This window comes from Manacus candei, unplaced genomic scaffold (assembly GCF_025592945.1).
Source record: "Manacus candei isolate 608988 ecotype Guabito, Panama unplaced genomic scaffold, ASM2559294v1 h1tg000013l, whole genome shotgun sequence".
NCBI classification, from domain to species: domain Eukaryota; kingdom Metazoa; phylum Chordata; class Aves; order Passeriformes; family Pipridae; genus Manacus; species Manacus candei.
In genome coordinates, this window is record NW_026138061.1 from 10,272,501 (window position 1) to 10,289,603 (window position 17,103).

At 42.0% G+C, this 17,103-nt stretch overlaps 1 protein-coding gene across 1 annotated transcript in view; it reads right to left on the minus strand.

The window, feature by feature from the left end:
- The window catches only part of COL22A1 (collagen type XXII alpha 1 chain), a 196,044-nt gene that overhangs the window by 95,913 nt on the left and 83,028 nt on the right, over window positions 1-17,103 (minus strand). Inside the window, exons 12-14 of the mRNA XM_051778556.1 lie at window positions 5,572-5,625; window positions 4,854-4,907; window positions 3,483-3,536 (exon numbers count right to left, since the gene is read on the minus strand). Coding sequence (XP_051634516.1) covers window positions 3,483-3,536; window positions 4,854-4,907; window positions 5,572-5,625 — 162 coding nt within the window. The remainder of the gene's footprint in view (window positions 1-3,482; window positions 3,537-4,853; window positions 4,908-5,571; window positions 5,626-17,103) is intronic.

Consider the following 17,103-nt stretch of genomic DNA (forward strand, 5'->3'; position numbering starts at 1 on the left):
TATTAAAAAATAAAATTAAATTCAAGGTGTGTTTGCAATTAATTAGTAGAATTGAGACTTTTTTTTTTTTTTCCCCAGTGTAAATGCCCAGATTAATGACAGTGGGGTGCAAGCACAGGCAAAGGTGGCTCGGGGATCTCTACAACATCAGGTACATGAGAACCTCTGCCAGGTCAGGAAGTATTGTAAGTCCTCTGACAGCAGAGGGAGAGCAACAGGAATGCACCTAAACATCTCCCTCCAGCCTGCAGAAAAATACACTACTAAAGTCTAGGCAAAACCCCAAGAGAAACAGAGGCCTGTTCCAAGTTGTCCAAATTGTTAAAGTCCAACTAAGTACCGCTACATAAAACATGGTTATAATACTCATCAGAAGTTATAGACAGAGAAACTGGGTTTGTCTGATTGAGAAGATGTGCTGCACCCACTCAAGGCCTGTGCTGAGATCATGTCTGGTAAATCAGAGAAACGTGAGACCTTCAACAGCTGAAGTAAGGAAGAAGGAAATTTGTCAAAATGAAACTCTTACCTAGTACTTTATATTTCAAAAGCTTGATTCTTTTTCCCCTCTCTGTCTCTGCTTTTTCTATCAAGTACAGATAACTGTCAGTTCAGATAGGAATGCTATAGCTGTGTCCATGCCATAGCAATGATAACCACAAAAAAACCTCTTTATCCTTTTATTAAAAAAATACAGAAAAAAGAAAAGCACGAAAAGATTGAATATTTACTGAAAGATATTACAGGCTAAAGGGCCTGATCTCAAAAATCCAAGCTTTGTTTCACTGCTATAACATCATACCTGAGGGGCCTGAACTGTTGCCTTTTTTGTCTTGACCCATTTACTGCATATAAATTAACCTGCCACATATTTACCTGGGAGTTTTCCAACCAATGGGTATTTCTTGCCATCTCAGACCACCATGACATCTGTAACCAGAAGCTCCAACACTTCAGCACAAAGCTGACTTTGAGAGCACTTCTTTGCATCCACCAGTTTGTAGCCAGCAAGATCACACTTGATGATCAGTCAAGTTTACCCTCCAAGTTTGATGAACAAGAAAAAAGAAACACGCCAAAAACCAGAATTTTATGTTAAAGACACCAAGTTGGGAACAATCTTCCCTGGAGACATCACTGAGCAGCAAAAGCAGTAAAAGTAGAGATGACACGCCGAGGTCATTTCACTCCTGTGAGTTATACGTGTGCCCTAATGGGCTCAGATACATTTTGGTACCTCTGTGGACTGAAATCCTATCACCAGAAGTCTGCAGGACCCTTACCTGTGCTACTGGAAGCTTCACACAATTAATGAGGTCTGTAAAAACTGCAAGACAACTTCTTAAAAGAAAGTGCTGGCAATTCCCACTGAAGCAAAAGACTCCTCAGCCAAGGACATAAACAAGGAGCTGAATTTCCCGTGGTGCAGGTATTGTTGCTGAGCTCACACTGCACTGGCCTGGCTCAATGCAAATGAAGATGGATTGAGCTGGGAAGGACCACAACCCAACTGACCAGAGAAACTGCAAGGTAGCTCTCCATGGAGCCTGGGGTAGAGCCCAGAGCTGCTGTATTGACACTGATGATAAAAATAAGTGATCTGGCAAAAAAAACAATCATTACATCACTAATGGGAGACGTGACCTCTCTGATTGCAAACTCCACCAATCCTTATACACCTTGTTCCACACCAATGAGATGCTCAAACTTTACACCAAGGAGTAAAGGAGTGTGGGTTCCTGTTTTAGATTTTAAAGCCCTGTCAGCAAAGTCATGGTTGTTTCTTAAAATAACTCAGGCCAGAATCCAGCTGAAGGACATTGCATACAGCCACTGCATCCATTGAGGTAAATGAAAGTCACCATGAAAGCACAGTCATTTTATATTTAGCCACTGTGAGAGGCTGGGGTTAGCCAAGCTCACCTCTTCCCTGGGAGCACTTGGCACTGGCCAGTCAGATGTCTTTAGGTCCAGCCCCACCAGCACCTGTCCTACCCAGCCCATAGATCTGAATTTCTTCTATTCAGCATTACCTCTTTGCTTGGTTGAACTACATGTACCTGATGATCCTGCTGGAAAATGTGGAGCAGGATCAAGTCCATCCTGAGGCAGATGTAGATGCCTCAGTCTAGCTTTGTTTGCAAAAGCTTTGCAAAGCAGGTGTGAGGAACTTCATACCACAAAGAGCATCATGTAATCTGCTGGTTTGTAATTCCACTACATGAAACATGCAGGACAGAGAGAGAGTGTTTGTTTATGTGATAGCAGAGATGCAGCTCAAAGGCATTTGTGAGTGATGAATTCAGTTCATTTCATCCAGTCCCGGATCCCACTGAAAGACAAAATACTGTGTGCCTCCACTCAGCTCAGCTTTGCAGCTGTCACTTATCCCCTGCTGAAGCAAATATGGTTCCAGGAGAGAACTGTGGGATGGCTGCCAAGTATTCCTGCTAATCCACAAACACACCATTAGTTCCAGTACTCTCCTGATGGGACTTCAGGAAGGGATGAACATTTCCCTCTATGCAAAGATAGAGACATTTTGGAGAAGGGGTCTCTCCATAGCTGAGGAACCCAGAGGATCTATGTATGAACTGCTTCATCAAGTCCTCTCAGATAGAGCTGAGTGACAATCAAAACTGCATCCAGAAAAGTGTTCAGGTACTTAACTCCTATTTGAGGACAAAGGTAACAGTGGGAGGTTGAGGTGACTAGATATGTCTCTTCCAGGAAGATGTGATACTCTTTCAGGCAATCAAACTGTTGTTCTTGTAGCACCTTTCACAGGATGAGCTGAACTTGCTCCCTTAAAAACACATTCGTCACAGTGCACTGTCTTTTTTTTATGTTATAACATCAAGACTGAAACCACCTGAGAGGTATCTACCTCCTCAGTAACCAGGGAACAAGGCAAGGAGAGATCAGATTTTGAAAAGAGGTTAAAAAATTGCTCATGAGAAAAGCTTCAAAATTAAGGTACATTTCTCATGCTCATAAGTCTCATCAGATCTCTATTCAAAAACACCTTGCTTGAAGCAAACCCAGTGACATGAGAATTGGCTCAAGTTCTGTATCACTTAGCCACTGTTTACCGGTGCAAAACTGAATATCCTAAAATGTGCAGAAACATCCAAGCTAGGATCTCTACATGATTTTTTTTTTCAGTTGTAAAGTAGGGATAATAATTCTCATCCGCATCTTTGTGAAAGTTGGGAAGGCTACTGAAGACATGAAACAAGGCTTATGTGCCCCAAAACAAGTTCTCTTCACGTTCTCCAGATATGTTGTTTATTAAGCAAAAGGTAAGTCTGTTTTACATACTTTGCTTAATTGCTAGTACCGTAGCAGATCCCTGGTGAAAATGACCATTTTGAGTTTCTTCATTCACCAATGACAATACCAAAAGTCAAACAAGAAGGAGTTCTAAAAAAGTCAGTGAAAAAAACATGCCTGCCCATGTAAAGAAGAAATGGAAAGCTTACCTTTGGACCTGCTGGCCCAGGCAGTCCAAATGCTCCTGGCCTTCCTGGTTCACCCTGCAAGTAACAGTAATATCACTGGTAAATACTAATATTTTATATATAAAGCCTAGGATGGCTCAAAACAGTCATTACATGGAGTTAGAAACAGGAGCTCTATCCAATATCTACAGTCCTGAGTAGCATTCTCCAGAGATCTGAAACTTTATGGTGTACTTTCTTCACAAAAATAGAAGTAGAAAGAGACAAATTCAAAAACTGAAGCATCTCTTCATCTGCTCTCTAAATACAACCAAGTAGTAAGAAATTAGTTCCCTAAGTTGTGAACAGTTTGCACTGACTACAGTCTACAAACATGGATTCCTTGGAGACAACATAATGTGTTTGTTCTTGAATAGTGACCTTGCAGTGTATAAACACATCCCATAAGCAATTCTGCAAGTACAAGTATGTCACTGTCCAATCCCAGACCATGCCAGGCATGATGTCATGAAGTTGTATCAGTTCTGGAAGCAATATTGGAAAATTACCAGTTTTTCCAAAGTAGAGTAAGTGTGGCACTAAAAAGAAACGGATTGCATGGAACAGAAAAGAGCTTTTCTGCTGTATGGACCTTTGTGTATGCCTGACCAAAAAGTCCTTCCCCGAGTTCCTTTTGTTGCCACCAAGTGACTGCCAGAAAGGGACAGTGAATGAGATGATGAAGGTCCATCATCAGAATGAAGATAGTTCTAAGGGATGGTGATCCAGCAGGGGAAAGGACATAAAGCTCTAAAACAAACTTTTCTAAGATACTGGAAAATGTGTTTGTGGTTTTATGTTTCAACTGTAGTCCTCTTACAGGTAATATTTGGCATGCTGCATCCATCCTTGAGCTAACCCGGCACCCTTCCCCTCCTCTTAGTTTTTAGAGATGCAAAAGAGGACTCCAGGTCCTTGATTCTGTCACCAAGACACTAATTTGTCTAAGCCTTGTCTACAGTGGGAGCATAAGATTGTCCCCTGCACCCGTGTCATCTCCACTAGCCTAGGACTCCTTGCCAGCCTTAAACCTAAGGGCCAGGATCTGCAGCTGCAGCTATTAACCAACAGGTCCCAAACCACAGGCTGCCTAGACAGCTCCCTTTCCTTCCTTAATGAATGGTAACAGAGCTGCCCCTGGAGCCTCTCAGGATGGTTAATCCATGTGACACCTGCCTTGGCCGCAAACGTGAGGGAGAGTGCTGGGGCTATTAGCCTCCTGACATTTGCTTCTGCTGCTCCTAAAACGGCCACACAAATCCCCCAGACACGTTCCACTCAATAGGGATTGATTTCCACTGCCTACCTTGCACTGAAAGGCAAGATTACATGAGAGCAACAAAAAAGGCTTACGGCTTCTCCTTTTGCTCCATCCCTCCCAGGGGGGCCAGGTGAGCCCAGGGAGCCCTGTAACAGCAACAGAGTTATCATCAGCACAGCATTAACACCCATTGCAAGTGCAGTGACACGAGCAGTGCATCAAGGCAAGAATAAGGAATAAGGAGAATAATTTCAACACAAACATTTATTATTTACAGTTTCTGGAGGAGCTGCTGCTGACAGTAACACACTAGGGACGATTGATGAGTTGCTAATGAGGAAATTTTTTAAGATGATGACACAGTAGGCAGCTAAAGGTGACCACAGTCCAAAAGCTATTTACATTCAATGCAAGAAAAGACACGATAATCTTTGGCCTTCTATGCCTCACACTGAAGAAACACTTGTGTTTCTCTATGTAGAGGTATTAGCACTGTGTTCCTATTCTGCTTCACTCTTATATTTTGGATTTTTACGAAGTTTAGTCAAAGCTGATGCCCTGGGGTTCTCCACACGTTTGTCAAATGTGTCTAGGCATCATCAATAGGTTTAAAGACTTAAGCTGCACTTTGATGAAAAATCATACAACAGCCTATTCTCCTTTTCTTAGCGCCTTGATAACACAAAACAAGAGACACAACACAGGCACAAAACAAAAAACTTAGGGGAGGGTCAGTTTTCGTTACACTTCCACAATAGCTTTATAAACTCTTAAGCTTTTCAGAGTGTAATTGATAAAAATTGGACTTACTTTTTCTCCTTTATCCCCCTTCAGCCCAGGAAAGCCAGGGAGCCCTTCGTCACCCTACAACGTCAATGGAAAAAATAGCTCCTATGAAATGCCATATCATTTTGTGGTACATTTGTGTATTTTAGACAGCATAGTTGTCATCTCTTGAGAACTGAGTCCAACTTCTCATCCTCGCTGTGACAATGTTGTGCTCAGTCACCTGTAACTTGCCCATTTTTGAACAGGTTCACTTTTGTTTTTCCGTTCCTGTGCATTCCTCCGACTGATCCCTCCCACCCCTCCTTTTTGTTATTACCATCTAGAAACAGTAGTTTTTCAAGAACAAGATTAGAGATCTATCCTGGTTAAATAGAAGTATTTGAAGCATAGTAACATTTCCTGGGGAAAATTTCCTGTAACCACATTTCAAAGTACAAAATCTTGAGGTGTAGAAATTTTTGAAAAAGTCAAATGTAGGATTTTTTTTCCTTAAATTTATCTACTTTGACTGGGACAAAAGAATAAGAGCTTTTTCCCCATTTGCTTTTGTAAAAATTCGATACCTCAGAGAAATACTTTTGAAAGAGCATGAAAGTGGCTAAGAAGTTGATGCATATATTTCTAATTTTCCTGTATAAAGAAAAAACAAAACCAAGCATAAGGACTACATACATATCAAAATAAATTCAGGCCAAATTCTGCCACATGTAGTATTATTTGTAACTTTTTTCTCTGTATGACTAGCCCAGCAGACTTAGAGGGACATATTCTTAGGGTAAGGTTCCAGTCAACAATAGACAGTGAAAAAATCGAGGCTTATTTATTTATTTATAGGTGTATTTGAAACTTAAAGGTTAATAAAAGATAGTATCTGAAAAGTATCTGTACTATATATGCAAATAAAAATAATTGGATACGTTTTTAATCACATTTCTTCCTAACTGAACCTTCATGAAGCACTCTGTCTAATTTGCAGTGCAGTAGTGATAAAAATCGGATCTGCTGTATTTGAATGGCTCCCTAATGAGACAGAAAACCCGTCAAATAGAAAACGTGATTTTTAAGGAAATCATTTGCTCTAACAGGTCAATATAACTTGGAGGAACTGCTGTTCCATGGCAGAGTATGTTGCACAGGTAGGAGAATTACTTGTGTCTTTTCTATGCAAAGCAAAGGAATGTAGTTAATTAGCTTCTTCTTTTGCCTTTTATTTATTTTTTCCTTCATGAAGTAGCAACTCCTTGGCACAGTTGAACAAATTAATCCCAGCATCAGTCAATAAGTTTGAGGCACAGTGCTCAACAGAAATATTCATGTTGGGCAGGTGAGTATCCACCAGCTTTTGCAGTTCCTCCCCAAGGAGAAATTGCACGGAAGCAACCTAGACTCTAGAGACAGGATTAATGTCCCCTGGGGCACCACCACTGAAAAGGCTACAGGGGCTCCCACTGCTGCCCCTTCCACTGATTCCCCATTGAATCATCAAGGTTGTAAAAGATCTCTAAGACCATCGAGTTCAACCATTAACCCAGCAGTGCCAAGTCCACCGCTAAACCATTGCCCTAAGCTCCACATCTGCATGGTGTTTTGAACACTTCCAAGGACAGTGATTCCATAACTTCTCTGGGAAGTCTGCTCCAACCTGTGACCACCCTTTCAGTGAAGACACTTTTCCTAATATCCAGTCTATACCTCCCCTGGTACAGCTTGAGGCCATTTCCTCTCATCCCATTGCTTGTTACCTGGGAGAAGAGAAGGACCCTCACCTGGCTACAACCTCCTTTCCAGAAGTTGTAGAGAGTGAGAAGGCCTCCCTCAGCCTCCTTTTCTCCAGCTAAATAACCCCAGTTCCCTGGCTAGCTGCTTGGTATCCCTCAGTCAGTAGGAAAACCTCTCAGGATAAGGGCAGGTAGATTCTGCAGATGCTTGAACCTTAATGAAAGCACAAGAAGAGATCATGTAGCCTATGCCAAAAAGCTCATGTTAACTACAGAAGTGAGTAGTGATAGAGAGCAGGAAGCAGAGAGGCATCAGTGCTACTGTGCTGCTCAGTGCCAAAGGAGCTGTGACAGGCAGGGATGGGAAAGCGACCAACAGCTCACACTCTTAATTCCCAGCCAGCTGCCAAAGCCCTGCTGAGGATGCAGCTAACTGAAATGGAGTCATGTTGTCACAGCAATTCATTTCATTAAGCAACTCTTCTATTTGTTTGTTTGTTTTTTTTTTAAACTGACCAACTTCATGAACTGCATTGCAGAACAACCACCTTTTCACTTGCCCACTACATTTTCTAAATCAGGTAAAATCCCAATTATTCTGCTCAGCACGCTGCTAAGGCCTAGGGAAGTGCTGGTGTACCCAAAAGGGATCTGTTCCCCACCTTTAACCCCTCCAATTAGGTCAGCTGATTCAGAAAAACAGCTCACCTCTCTCCCCAGCACTTAGGACTGGGAAATTCTGTCAGTACATCTATCCTGGAAATTACTTTCCAGGGAAAGTTGCAGTTAGAGAATGCAGAATTGTCCAAGGAAGAAATCATAGGGGCCTGAAACATTGCTCAAGAGGAGTTCTTGCTGGGGAAGTTACAGCTTCAGCAATCAGTTTCAAGAGCAAGGAAGCACATTTTTCCCAAGAATTTTCTCCATCCCGGCTCATGAGCCTGCTGTCCCTGGAAAGCCACTGGGAAGCCAGCCACTTGTGTGAGTTTCACCCTCTGAGCTCTACAGCCAGTGGCCTTTAATCAAACAGTTTCACCAAAGTTAGCAGGGGAATCATCACATTCATTAGCTCACAGCTGACAAAATAATTGTCAGAAGAGCCTGGATTTGGCAACTCCCATCAGATCCAAAGCAACCAGAGGACTTTTTTTGCACTGTGGCTATGAAGTTCAGTCACTCAGATGGAAGCAGAGCAGGCAGCACTGAAGTCATGTACTGATATGGACTGTGAGCATATAGAGGTTATGTAGCACACAAGTAGCTACATATTTCTACAAATGCCAATTTTTGTTTTTCATTAGTAATTCTATGTTTATTTGTTTGAATTACAGCAACACCTCATTTGTTCCCTGCTTGGGTCACTCTGTTGGACATGGTATGAATAAATATTAAAGAACAAGCATTATGCTTCAAAGCTCAATTTAAAAATGCAAGCAATGTATAAATATAAGAAAGAAATAGCAGAGGGTACAGGGCAGTGAAATAGCTGCCAAGCAGACACAGTCAGCAAGTGGTCTGGGATGAAGGATCTAGGCACAACACTGGGAAAGCAGGTAGTCTCTGGCAGCTGGCATTGAGCCTGGGTAACAAAAGTTCATCGCATTCCTTGTGCCAAGGACAAACCCAGTTGTGCCACTGAGGGGGATTAAAATAATCCTGTATTCCCACAGAGTGGCTGCGTTCCCAGCTTCAACACAATGGGAATCTGGTGGTGACATGTAAACCACACTTAGCTGTTTATGCCACGCAATCCTACTGTCACTCATCTATTTTATGATAATCTGAAATTCAAAGGCTGTCATTTGATGGAGAAACATCAGGATCAGAATAGGAAGGTAACAAAGGCTGGGGAAATAAAAAGAAACAACAAAAGCAGAAGAGGCTACTGATAAATAGGGGAACAGACTACAGCTTCTAAAGCATCTTCCTTACAGTTTAGCCTACGTTTTCTGGAATAGTTTTACACTTCGGATGGGGTGACCTTTTCCTTTCTCAGTCAATAGTTTAGTGGAGAAAACTTGAATGTGTAGGTAGTGACACTTGTGAGATATTTTGCATTAGCAAATATGGCAGCCTCTCTTAGGAAGTTCTTAAAAATGGAGCATTGCAAGCCCTGAGAATGGAGCACTAAACAAGCCACTCCGAAAACTCCATCTTTCATTCCTCAAAGAACAGATAACAATTCTGCAAGAAAATTAGGAAGGTTTTCAAAGACTTACTAAAACAAGTTTAAGCAGAATTCAGTAAAAACTATAGAATATTGAATTTCCTTGTATTTACTTTTAAATGGAAGCATTCAGAGCCACACAATGGATAAAAAGCAAGGGGTAAACACTACTCCTGCTCTTCCAGGGGGCTCTCAGAGCAGGGCTCATGTAGGCACACGGTTTCTCCAGACCCAATGGACAAAAGGATATACCACATCATGAGGAATTTCAGAGCACAGGCAACTCTCAACTGCTGCAGAGAGAATACTGGGGTGTAAAGAATAACGATACTCGCCTTGGCTTCAGCCATTAAAAATAAATATGTGATCTGGGTAAGGATAGACATACCCAGAGAGGTTCCTTTATTAGTTTGTATATCAGAAGAGTTATTCTATTTCTATATTTGAGTAAGGATGTCTTCCGGACACACCAGCATCACACGGATTTACCATATCATGCCAGCTCCAGGTTAGTGATCCCTCCTTACTCACCATACACACATGTAGCCTAATTTGTTGTGTATTGTGAAAAGATTCACCTCACTTGGGTTACAGTGACCCCTACTACCCTATAAATTTTCCTGAACACTGTGTATGTGGTCTGTGACCAAATTATATCTACATGTGTCACGGTTTAACTCCCTCCATCAACCAAGTCCCACACAGCTGCTCATTCACTCCCCCACAAGCAGGATTGGGAGAGAATCAGAAGGGTAAAAGCTGGAAAATTTGTGGGTTGAGATACAGACAGTTTAATCAGGAAAGCATAAACTGTATATGCAAACAAAGAAAAACAAGGAATTTATGCACTACTTCCCATGGGCAGGCAGGTGTTCAGTCATCTCCAGGAGAGCAAGACCTCATCACATCTAACTGTTACTTGGGAAGACAAACACTATCACTCTAAATGTCCCTCCTCTTCCTCATTCTCCCCCCTCCCCCCCCCCCCCCCGTTATATTCTAAGCATGATGCCATATGGTCTGGAATATCCCTGTTTGAGTCACCTGTCCGGGCTGTGCCTCCTCCCAACCTCCCATGCACTCCCAACTTCCTTGCCAGCGTGGCAGCACGAAAAGTAGAAAAGGCCCTGGCTCTGTGTGAGCCCTGCTCAGCAATAACAAAAACATCTCTATAGTATCATCCCTGTGTTCAGCACAAATCCAAAACATATCCCTATATCAGCCACTGTGAAGAAAATTAACTCTACTCCAGCTCAAACCTGCACAACATCCCAGGAAGATCTTGATATGTCTGTGTGGAGATAACTTTGAAATTACAAAGAAAATAACCTTAATCGCTAGATAATGCACTTCCTCAGAAGGGGAATAACCAATACAGGGATTCTGCCGTATCCAACCTCATGACAGAATTTTTCTGAAGAGATCTTAAATGGAGAAGGAAGGAAGCTGCAGGTATATGGAAAGATATAGAGATAGGACAATTCAGTATCACCTAGTCCTAGAGAGACATCAGAAGCACACAAAGGAAAAATTATTCAATTATACTTTTAACCAATTTACTCAAGTTTAACTGCTTTTCTTTCCTCCACTTGCAACTCCTCAAGCAGCTGCCAAGTTTACAAATATTTCTCCCAGCTTGAGAACAGCTGTGGCCTATAATCACATATTTTATTTGGAATTCTGGGTTGTGGCCTATTGTAATAGAAATGAGAGTAAACTAAACAAGAAAATAATGGGGAAAAATCAGTCCAAAACATGTGTTTAGATCCTGGTTTGTCAAATGCAAGTAAATCACTGGACTTTTCCTTCATTGTACAGAGCAGACAACAGGAGATAGATCATTCTAAGGTCAACTCCATACATTTTATTTTTTTTATTTTCCAAACAGGCCTACATCTCCCACAACAGTTCCACTTTTCTAATCCTAGTATGAAATCAAAATTTCTAACCCTGTCACAAAATGTCAATAAAGGTGTCATTGGGAGACCTGCAAAAAAATCTGCCAGGCACAACCCCATGAATCACACAGTCAGCACATTGACAGCTGCACAGACTGGGGGATCTATATCCAAGGTAGGAGACAAAATAGCAAGAGCTGAAGAGAAACAGAACAATTGGGCATGATGAAATGGAAACAGAATCAAAATTGAACTGTACAGTGGTGCCACTGCACGCCCCTCTCTCTATTGTTAATTAACTTCACAGTATCCCTGTGAAATGAGAGGGAAGGTATAGCAACTGTAATATTGTCGTCACCACATGAGGGTGATGAGTCAGAGGTACAACTGAGCAGAAGACATTCAGAAGGTCCCAGAGTCTGAGACACAGACAGAAACTCATTCCAGATTCCCTGTTCCCTAGGTCAGCACCTTAACCATAAGTTTATTCTTTCTCCTGGCTCTTTGCCCTGCCTTTAACTTGGCAGTTTGATGTTCATGAAGAACAAAAGAGAAGACAATGGGTAACTGTCCTACTGCTGATCCGTGGTTACTCACTAAACTGCTATCAGTGTTTGATGAGTAAAGTGAAGTGGGAGAACAGAAGAGGTGTCACAAGTTGAGTGTGGTCTTCAGGTTCAAATGCCTCAGAAAACTTTCAAGAGATCTTGTGGTCTGGAAGGATGTAATATCCTTCTTTTCTAAGTTTCTACACTTAGGAGCTACCAACTTGAGGGGGGTGAAGTGAAAGATTTCACAATTTTGCCTCCAGCAGCCAGACAAAATAAATATTTTACTGAAAAATATTACAAATTTTGAGTTTAAGGTTTCATTAAAAGCCAGGGATGATCTGCAGATCAACTGAGAGGCAGAGCTGCAGTTGATATACGTCACCCAGCTCCCTTTCCAAAAGCTGCTGACCAGACAGGCAGCACAAATGACTACCACTCTCCAGTGCACAGATGTAGGATTCTATTAGCTTAATGAAGCTAAAACCCTATTAATATCTTGGCAAATTTGACACCAGAACTGCCGTAATCTTCTGCTTCCAGAAGAAATAAGACATTCATCTCAGCTTGGACTTCTGTTCATACTAAGAAATGAAGAAAATCTTCTCTTCTAGGTCTCTATGTTATATTCTGATTTAATAAATAGGAAGGTTGCATGGACATGATACACAGAGGTCGGTAGAAGTCACAGCTTGGGTAAGTCTATCAGGAAACCCAGCCCAGTATGAAGACAGCTGGTTAAATGAGTTATTTGCATTTTTTGTACTGCAAACATATGAAAGATTTTATTTAACTCACGGTATAAAAGTCAGTTGTCCCCAAAAGGTAGATAGATAACATTATACTAACCTATAAAGTTGGTTCTGTAGGAGAAAAGGTGCATCAGAAGTAACTGATGTGGTGAACAGCTACTCCCTAATCAAGGCCGCTATAGAGTCCAGAACAATCTGGAAACATCCTAAAGGCTTCAAAGCTGTCATTGGGGCCCAAGATCCTTTCCATTAGCTTCATATTGGCTGTCTCCCTGCCACAACACTCCTTTACTCCCTACATAAGTAATTGCTGAAAGACTGGGGTGGTCAAACACTTTTGGTGACTCCTGAACTGCTTGTTCATCTATAACCCAGACTGACCCAAGTGGAGAACGTTGCTGAAGAAACCATCTCCCTCTGCAGCAGAGAGCATAGGACAGTACTAGGGGGAGTTGTTGTGTTTGAAGTACTTCTGTTCAACATCTAGAGTTGCTCAATCAATCAATGAAATGTTCGCATTAAGAAACAATCAAAGAGTTTGCAGACCTATTTAAGATTGAACATAGTGAATAGGAGGTATAAGATAACTGGAAACAGTTGGTACCATAATCCCCCTACACAGAAGAATAATTTGAGACATAAACTGGACTACAATGAGTTGGATTTACAGAAGCAGGACTAGTAGCTCCTGAAACTCCATTTTTTTATTTTTTTTGCATGGTAGGGGTAAGACATTCTTCAATTAGAGATACATCTGTCAGGAACTTTGAAATGTGAAAAATATAACTCTACTCTGAAAACTTCCTTGTCCTGAAGCAAAAGCTGATGCTCCTTGCCAGCATCTGACACTGCTCAGGACCAGACAAACAGCTTGCCAAGTGCCAGAGGGGAAGTGTTCATTGAAACAAAAAAATAACCCAGCCATATATCATGGCATTGATGAATTTAAATCCTTATATCTATAAATTGCACACAGAAAATGGTTCTGGTCTTGTGGATGATTTAACACATTCGAGTTGGTATTTTTTCTTGCAAGAATAATCTATAAATTCCATTTGCTTTGTTTCTGGGAAGTTTCTTACACTTCAGATCTCCACATGCCCCTCAAAAATGTCAGTAGCTCTGAGAAGAGCACATTAGGGCAGGGGAGTTCTGTGTGAGAGCGCTTCAAACTCCAGTGTCAATCTGCTCTTAACCATCTGCTGCTACTGATATTCCACATTCACCCCTCAGCGTTTCTTCTGGCACCTCACTGAAACACATACAAAGTTTTTGCTCAAGATTAACTGCATCATCTAGTCTGTGATTCGTCCCCTCCTTGCAGAGCCCCTCCCATTAGATCTCTCCCTGCTGAGTAAATTTTCGAAATCACTGCTCGTTCTTCTCATTGCTGTTTTCAATGAGCAACATCTCTCCACACCTCTCCTTAAATGTCATACCCAAACTGAAGAGAACACCCTGCCTTATCACCACCTACTTATAACTTGCAGTGATACACTCCTGTTCACTGCCAAACACACCTGAGGCTGCTCAGTCATGTCTTTGCCAAAGTTATAAATCTCTTTGATCCAGCCAGACATATGGGTTGGAACTATATGATTTTTAGGGCCCCTTCCAACCCAAACCATTCTATGATGCTTTGATGTTTGTTCATAAAGTGGTGCTGCTCCCTAGATCTTTTTCATCTCAGAGGTCATGATCCTTCTTCCCATTTTGCTTGGACACTGAGGTACAAGAAAGGGAAAAGCTATGGCCAAGAAATCCTTTAGAGCCAGTGACAGAGGAACAGAAATAAAAACTGTCTCCAGAGACTCAAACCTCCTCACACCATCAAATGCATCAGATATTCTTGAAATAACAACTGCTGAGGGTCCACACATATTTCATCAGAGAAACAAACATTTGCCATGGAAAAAAACTCACATTTTCCTCATCTGTCACTTAATACTACATGTGCATTCATTACTCAGCAGGGTCTGAGACCCAAATCATCATCTTTCTGTCAATGACAGAGATAAAAGGCCTTGTGGACTTTGGGAGAAACATAATCTTTAGGTAGTGCTTAAGGAAAATGATGAGAGACCCAAAAGGGGAAATCAAACATGCCCAGAGTTGTACTTGGGCAAGTTAAGAATAGCATAAATCTCAGTGCTGCAATGTCTCACCTGCCCTCACCTGCACCTTCAGAGAGCCCACGAACGAGGCACCTGCACCTTCTCAGCCATCACCAAGCCAAGAACAGCCTGGCAACACCTTCGATCAGTGAAAGGGGAAAATCTGTCTGCCTAACTGGATAGATTAACAAGCGGGGAGAGGGGTAGGGAATGTTCAAGATGCCTTTGACAGACCAGTGAGAGCAACTTACTTTGTGCAATGCTTCAGCTCTCTGTGATTCATCAGGCTACGAGGTCCACTTCAGAGAGTGTGCTCCAGACTGCTGGGAAAGCTGTTTTATTTTCCACCTAACAGGCAGACAATCCATACTTATCCCCTTCAATATCGCTCTCAAGAGCATCCCGCATTCCAACAAGATCTATCAGTGACAGAATCAAGACAAACTGTTTTGCCCCCCCAAATCTGTTATCAGAAGAAACAAAAAGTTGGCAAATTTGTCTTGTATACTTCCTTTCCCCTGTGCCAGTGGATCTTGACAGAGAAACCCTCTAAAGAAACAAGTACTGTAGACTACAAAATTCTGGCTGCCAGTAGATGTCATTGCATACCAGCAATGTACCTGGTAGCCAGGGGCCAATGCTAAAAAGAAATACGTTTGCTAAGTTTATGTAAGGAAAAAAAGTTACTAGTATTCTTACACTGCTGAGAATTAAGTTGTCATGATGCACAATTAGTATGTGAGCTGACTTCGAGCTGTTTATTACAATCTGCAGCTGTTATTTTGGGTCACAGAAAACCACAGAATTTATCTAAAACCCTCTAATTATTGTTAAGAAAAAGAACTCCATCAAACCATAGTTATTTAGCTGTGCAGAATGTGCTTTAACTACAGTTGAGGGGACACAAAAATACACAGCATGCAGACCAAATCTGCCTGTATACACAAGAGGATTCAGAACACACTCAGAGTAGTAAGGCAGATAGTAACATTACTACACTTCACCGTTTAATAAAAAGATTACAAAAAGAAATCACAGATATGAATGACTCCAGTGAACTGCATGACAGCCCTGTGAAGTGCATGAGGTGTTATTATACAGACATTTAAGTGCTGGACTGAGAGGTTAAGTGCTGAGCGACCTTAACCAGATGAAGTGAGTATGTAAGAATTGTTCCTGAGAGAGATGATTCCCAGTACAATAAAAATAGAAAAAGAAAAAAAATCCCACCCACCCACCCCCCCCCCCCCCCCGATACTGCACTTTTGCTTTTCCTTGTCAGGTCAGTTTTAGCTATGCTCACATAATTTTTTATTCTGCAATAAAATAAAAAGAACTCAGCACTAAGAACCTAACTCTGAGGAGGCAATGTTTCCATAACCACTATCTCCAAGGAACACCACTTATGGGGTATTTGGGGATTTTTTTTGTCTTTAAATTTCAACCCAATAATATCTCTAAGCTTGGAGATGTTTTCCCATTTTGTTATCGTCAAGATGTGCTCACTGAAGGAGCCCTGCCCACTAACACAAACGCTGATGTGCCAAGGCTCCTGCTTCCTGCTTCTGCCTTGGACTCTCAAAATCACCATTCAGCTCACTAGTCCTGGGCAAACTGGGTGGCGTTTGAGTCTGGGCTCTGGGAATTTGGTGACCATAACTGAACACCATGGCAGCCCAAACAAGGTGTGTAACCTCACTTGACCGCCTTCCCTGCATTGAGCTCATGGTTTCAGCAGTGTAAAGGACACTCACATCATCTCTTTGAGCGATAATTAGTTTTATTCAGAAGTAGCAGGAATAAGGGCTATTTCTTGGTTTGTGTAGGCTCAGGCTCCACATCATTTAAGTACTCAGAGAAAACATCCTACTGTGAGTTCAGCTGTTTGTTTCCCCTCCTTTGTACTGAAGTTATTTTTAAGCTCTCACCTTTGGCCCTTGCTTGGACTACACTGCAGCAGCCTGGTAATGCCCCCTGGCAATGCTAATCCTGACTCTGGCTTGCAGAACCATTTTTCTGGTTTGGGCTTAGGCTTGCTACATCAGCTGTGGATAAGGATGGTGATCTGGACTCTCAGCTGAACCTGGCTGCCATGGCTGACCTGTCCTGCTCCTGTGCTGAGATGTAATGGGATAAGCCCTGGCTGGTGAGGTCCCAGTTTTACCAGGGATGGTGTTGTTCCCAGCTCTATCTCCTTTAGGGCACAGCTGGTCCTTGGGTCTAAAGTATCACTGCCAGCCTGAGCCTTACTTGCAATCAGATCACACACACAGCTCTTCTGGTCCCAAAATTCACCCCTTAAAAACACCCAAACAAAAGCTCTCCACCATCAGACCAGCATGCAGCATCAGACTCC